Below are 6,130 nucleotides of genomic sequence, written 5' to 3' on the forward strand. Positions count from 1 at the left end.
TTTCAAAAGAGGTGATATAATACTTTCCAGAAAGCAGAATCACCAGCATCTCTTCACACTTACATTATCTGTCATTTTTTAAGAAATTCCAAAAGTCCTAATTGTACTCCCTTAAAACACTTAAATAAATTGCTAATGAGATCCTTCCTGCTGGCTAAACAGGCAGCTAAATCAGGCTTTAGTGTCCTTACAGCATCTGCCGACCACTTTCTTGTGCATCTCCATGTGACATGTGATCAGAAACATAAAAACTCATGTTAGCCAGCCAGGGCTTCTTGGGGCACCCCTGGCTTTAATTTCACCTGCGACAGGTGGAGCAAAAGAATTTCAAAATGTTCCCACAAGATGATATTTAGGGGTTGCTCTATGTAAAAGGATACATTTTCTATATTATCTTCTGTGTGACATTGCCATGAACCTGCCTGAGCATGTAGAAGTCCTGTGTGGACAGGAGTATCAATGGGGTCAAACAGACACATGATGAGACATACGGGACACATGTGCTGCTCAGGCTGCATTCATAGTCGACTGACTGAGAGCTGTTAAGACATACTGTCCTGACGGAGTGATGGAGAGAGGTCAGATGCAAAGAGTGACATTTTATTACCACAAAGATTACAATACAAAAGTATCAGAAAACCATTTTTAAAAAACAAAAGTCTGTTATTATTTCAACATACACCAACAACAGTAGATATATAATGTCGCAGAGCTATGCTGTGCATTATATACAGTATATATGTGGGCAATAGGTCCAAAGCAGTGGAAAAACTGCACAAACTAAAAACATTACCAATAGTTATCTAAATGCAGCCCAAAGCTACATTTTTAACACATTTATTAGCCTTTGTGTTTATAAATATCACCACTGCATGAAACCCTCGGTAACAGTGATATCACAATAATTGCAGCATCATTTTGAATAAAAGCAATGATCAGTGATCAGTGATCCAAAAGTTTACCAGACACGGCAGCAGGTTCAAACCTAACAGCTGAGCAAAGCTTTGACTTGCACCAAACAGTACACAGCCCCAGGATTTAAACATGACAAGTGAAATCTCATGATTTAGAGCGGGATGAAAATAGCACTTTTACCCTTTGTGTAGTCAGACAGGTTTAGAAGTGGCTGTGCAGTAGGATAGCTTGTTTTCATAGGTTTGGATTTTAAATAAAAAACATAGAAAAGTACATTCAGTTATAAACATTACTCAAGTAAATATACACACTTGAGGTATGCTTGCTTCTATGTGTCAGGCATTTTTAAACAAGTACATTTTCTGCATCAATGCTTTTTGACTGACAGTCTTGGCTATTGGCCAGCGAATGTGGTTTCTTGCCAGGAGCGGTTGGTGGTGATGGTCGCTTGCGTGAGCTTCATCTATCATTGCATTTTCAATGAAAGAGGTTACAATACGCCCTCTGAGCAGCACTACTTCTTCAGGGCAGATTGAACACTACAGTGACTTGCTATCAGACAGTGACAGTCTGGCTGGGCCGCAGCTAACTGGTTAGCACGCTAACTTCAATAGAAGAAATAGAAGCAAAATGCGAGGTTTCTTTCCACCACTGGAGACAGTTCTTGGCGAGTAAAGGAATGAAGTTTGACAGTGAACTTGCAATGTTTCTCCTAGCCTGGTAAGTAAACAGCTGTTAATGCTAATGTTAACTATGTAGCAATAGCAAAACCTACAAGTAGCTCCTTTAAATAAATTGCTTTCAAATTAATATAATTCAAATTTGAATTCGACCTCAAACACACTGACTAAAAATAAATCACAACATTAAATCTTGTCTGCCTCAGCTAAGATATTGCCCACGTCTGTGAGACACACGTCAGAGTCAGGGAGCCGTGGTCAAACACTTTATACGGCAGAGTCCCCTTAGATGTCCAGGTGTCTGTCTTTGGGTCATAGCACTCGAAATTATCTGAGTCCTCGATGGTGTCATGGCCGTTGATGTAACGTCCACCTGTGACGTATAGTTTGTTATTGAGAACGGTGGCAGAATGGTGCATCCTCCTCTCCTTCAGGTTGGCACACTTAATGAACCGGTTGGCCTTGGTGTCGTATGCGATCATTCTCCTGGTGTATCCTGTGACAGGGCAGATATTAGTGTGAGAGCGGCTGCACATGTGGCTCTATCAAAATGTAGTGATGTTACTCTACAATTTGATGCATCACAAAAAAAAAATCAATACTGCTGAGTTGCAGCAAAGAGAATATGGTTATCATTATTATCAGTATTTATTAGTTAATTAACTTCATTTCACATTCCTTGTCAAAAGTGCTGCACATGAAGGTTTTAATCACTGCTACTACCTCCAATGATGTAGATTTTGTCATCCATAATGGCAGCTGGAGCAGACACATTCTTCACCGTTCTGTTCTCCATCTTGGACCACATGTTCCTGGCAATGTGATACACCTGCAGACAGGAAGGGGGAGCAGGGGTGAAGGGAAATAGATTGAGTGAATGAATGAATGAATGAATGAATGAATGAGAATGGATAGATGGGTGAATCAATGAAGCCACAATCAAATGAAAACATAAACTCAGTGATTGGAGAACATTACTTGTATTATTCTGACAGGGTTCTGCAGGGCATCTTCTCCTCCAAACATATAGATCCTCTGGTTAGTAGCAGCCACTGCTGGGTGCAGCACAGCCTCAGGCATGGGTGCCATAGACTCCCACTGGTTAAACATACTGTTGTACCTGATATCATTATGGAGACATGTTATTATCTGCCATTATTATCAAGATTATAACCAACAGAATTTCTTGATTAATGGTAATTATGGTCTATCCCACCTCTCCACGCTGTCTGTCACTCGTCTGTCAGGCCCAAGGCCGCCCAGAACGAAGATGAAGTGGAGATAGGAGACACTCTGGTGGGCAAAGCGTGGCTTCAGCATGGGCTCTGCCGTTCGCCACTGGTTGGTCTTGAGGGAGAGGGTGTAGATAGTCGTACTGACTTGGCTGTACTTTGTGTTTGTGGTCAGGCCTCCGATAACATACAGCACACTGTGAAGGGCAACATAAGAAGCCTTGTAAAGACGAATGGGCAGCTTGGCAAGCCACTGCCACTTCTGGTTCTTCTCATCAAAGACTAGGGTCTCCCTCGAGGTCTGCTCGTTGTTCTTCCTGCCACCCACCACCACCAGCATATCATGGTAGGTGTAGCGCCTTGGTGCCACCCAGAGAGGTTTGAAGTCCACTGCTGCGTCTCCGATGCATTTTGTGTTGACAGAAAACATGAGGCGTCTCACGGATTCGATGAGCTCTGTGCAGAGGGTGGAGGACTGGATCAGAGGGTCGTTGGCTATGAATTGGAAGAGGTAGGTGGGGTGGATGTACCGAAGGCGGACTTTCTTGAAAAGGTCACTAATGGCACCGCGCCTGGATAAAGGATCATGGTGGATCCAGGCAACAAGCGTCTCAAAGACCTGCTCCTCCTCTGCACAAAGACTATCATCCTCAAGGTATCCCATGAGCTCTGTTAAGGAGAGCTCACACAGATCCTCGGATGCTGACACATCGGAGAAGCTCTTCATAGCCATCTCTTTAGCCTTGTCTTTCAAACTGTTACAATTCATGATCTCAGAGAGTCTTATCATGCTCAAACAGTTTTCTGGGCTCAGCTGCTCCTGAAGGAAACCCGAGCAGGCCTCAAAAAGGCGGCCATATTGCAACATGGATGCCGCCTGCATCAGAGGCAGCACGATATCCATGCTGATAATAACGAGTCCAGTGTAAACATAGTCAATGATACTACTGAGAATGGTTGAGGTGATGCCCTTTAAGTCAATCTTGGTCTTCTGTCTCTCGATGAAGTTGTTGCAGAACATGGCTCTGAAGTAAGGGCTGCTGGAGACCAGGACATTACGGTGGCATGGGATCTCTGTGTTGTCTGAGCACAGTAACACGTCTGTGAGGATTTTCTCCTGTCTCAGTCTGTTGAGCTGCAGCAGCAGGTTAGAGGACTGCTCCTTGTCTTTGTAGTGGAAGACTTTGACTGCTGGTTGGTCCATTCTAAGGAGAGACACCATGATGTTATTGTTATACTGTCTGAAATGCAAGTTTGTATAAGCAGTCAAATACTGTCTGCAATACTACATCAAATTAGTTAATAGTAGCTCTACCAGTATTTTTTTTTGGGGCTTTTTATGCCTTTATTGGATAGTATAGTAGAGAGAGCGGAGAGAGGGGGAATGACGTGCAGTAAAGGGCCGTCCAATGCAGGATTCGAACCGGGGCCGACTGCAGCGAGGACTGTAGCCTCTACCTATGGGGCGCCTGCTCAACCCACTGCGCCACTCAACTCCCCGTAGCTCTACTTTAATGTGCAATTAGATCTTAGATAATTTCAGTCCTTTGTGCTTATAAAAAGAGAAAAGTGATTCTTTCATTTATAAGACATATTAGAACTGATTGTTAGCCATAATGTTCCGATTAAAAGCCTCAGAAGTGACAACTATCTGGTGTATTTTGTCAAGTTAACACATTACTTCACTACCAGGCTAGAGGAATTAGATTCAGTACGTTTCTGTGTCATGTATTAGTAATTTATTCTACAAATATTCATGGTAAACTTTCAGTAAAATCACAGTCCAAATATCTAGTTTACATATGTGCAAGCAATTTACAAACCTGTTCAATTCATAAATATAACACTAACTTTTGTTTTTATATGGATTTAGATCATTGCCTTTCAGCACACAGGCCCAGTTCAGCACTGTTGCCCGCCTACAGTATCCCTGCCTAATTATTTTTGGAGACTAGTTGTCTGGGCAGATTATTGCCGGAACACCTGCATGACTATTTCTGTTGAAGAAATGTTATTTTCATGAGACCAGTGCTCCTTCTGCTGTGTGGCAATATTTTATGTAGAGCCTCAAAAATATTTTTTGGTTTTCATTTTGAATTTTAAACTTGATGAATGTGACTGCAGCTTTTACTCCTCCATTGGCTGCAATAGATATGCATGCAAAATGTGCAGAAAACCAAAAAAAAGACAAAACTTAACATGTAAAATGTACATTTAAATCAACAAAATACAAATGTCGACTTCAGCAGAAGACTGCACACACTTTGAAATTGCACCTCATCATGTAAGGTAAGTAGAACACAAGGTGAAGCTTATGTTTGATGCATATCTACTTAAAATGTATTCAAAGCCATGCCAACATCAGACAAAACCAATGCTGCCTGTGGCTCCTGAAGCTTTACTAGAATACACATCTTACCTCTTCCTCTTCTCTCTCTCTTTATATGCTTTCTGGAGGTCTCACTCTGTATTCGACACAAGATCTCAGCAGAAAATGTGATGTCTTGACATTTTCCTGTTCTTTCTTCCTCTTTTCTCTTGTGTTGATGCTGTGTGACTGTATGTTCCAAAGGGGGCTGTCTCTTTGTAGGAGCGTGTTGCGCACTGTTTGTTGTTATGGTCTCTTTCCACGAGGCCTCTGTGTACATTCCTTCCCTAAAAATAGAGCCTCTCTTTGGCAACACCGGCACACTCACATGTGACATGTTAGAGCCCTTTCTCAGTATCTGTCTGACTTCATCACTTCAATCTCTGTCTTTCTATCTATTTCTTTCCCTCCCTCTTCCTCCAGGATCACATTCTTTCACTATTTCTTTCGCCTGTGCAAGACCTCTCTTTTCTTCTCTATAGCTTGCATTCCTATTCACTCCATCATCTCTATCTCTGTCTGGCACATGATTGTAGCAGTAAAAACAGCACTGATACTTGATAACACTCATTTTGTTGGCCGCTTACTCTGCCGGCTGGCTGCTGCGACACACAGAAATACAAAAACAGGATTAGGTTACTGTAGAAGCAAACATAAACACAGATATGAAGACGTCTGCAGACAAGGGAGAAGAGCAACCACATTTAAAAACCACTGACCACAACTATTGATATAACAAATAAGTTACCGTGTGTTCAATGAATGTGTTTCAGATGAATTTTGGATTTCAGAAGAAAAATGAGAAGCTTTTAACTTTGGTCACGTGATGCCCTGTAAAAGGTTTCTAGGTCATTTTTTACACATGCTATTCATCCTTTAAGCATAAAGAAATATCTTAATTTAAGTGTACATCAACAACAGATGCTTGCATTTCC

At 41.8% G+C, this 6,130-nt stretch overlaps 1 protein-coding gene across 1 annotated transcript; it reads right to left on the reverse strand.

The window, feature by feature from the left end:
* Positions 1-1,750: 1,750 nt before the first annotated feature.
* On the reverse strand, positions 1,751-5,350 carry LOC111227820 (kelch-like protein 38). The gene is made up of 5 exons (XM_022753543.1): positions 5,247-5,350; positions 2,812-4,032; positions 2,574-2,715; positions 2,319-2,424; positions 1,751-2,091 (listed from the first exon to the last, which is right to left on the reverse strand). The coding sequence occupies exons 2-5, from the start codon at positions 4,029-4,031 to the stop codon at positions 1,802-1,804; spliced, it is 1,758 nt and encodes a 585-aa protein (XP_022609264.1). The 5' UTR covers position 4,032; positions 5,247-5,350; the 3' UTR covers positions 1,751-1,801.
* Between the last annotated feature and the right edge of the window lie 780 nt (positions 5,351-6,130).

This window comes from Seriola dumerili, unplaced genomic scaffold (assembly GCF_002260705.1).
Source record: "Seriola dumerili isolate Sdu_G_001 unplaced genomic scaffold, Sdu_1.0 BDQW01000191.1, whole genome shotgun sequence".
Classification (NCBI taxonomy): Eukaryota; Metazoa; Chordata; class Actinopteri; order Carangiformes; family Carangidae; genus Seriola; species Seriola dumerili.

Coding starts and splice junctions, on each gene's coding strand:
- LOC111227820 (XM_022753543.1), bottom strand. CDS start 4,031: ATGGACCAACCAGCAGTCAAAGTCTTCCACTACAAAGACAAGGAGCAG. Junction 2,425..2,573: donor ACCCTGTCAGAATAATACAA/GTAATGTTCTCC, acceptor TCCTGTCTGCAG/GTGTATCACATTGCCAGGAA. Junction 2,092..2,318: donor CAAAATCTACATCATTGGAG/GTAGTAGCAGTG, acceptor GCCCTGTCACAG/GATACACCAGGAGAATGATC.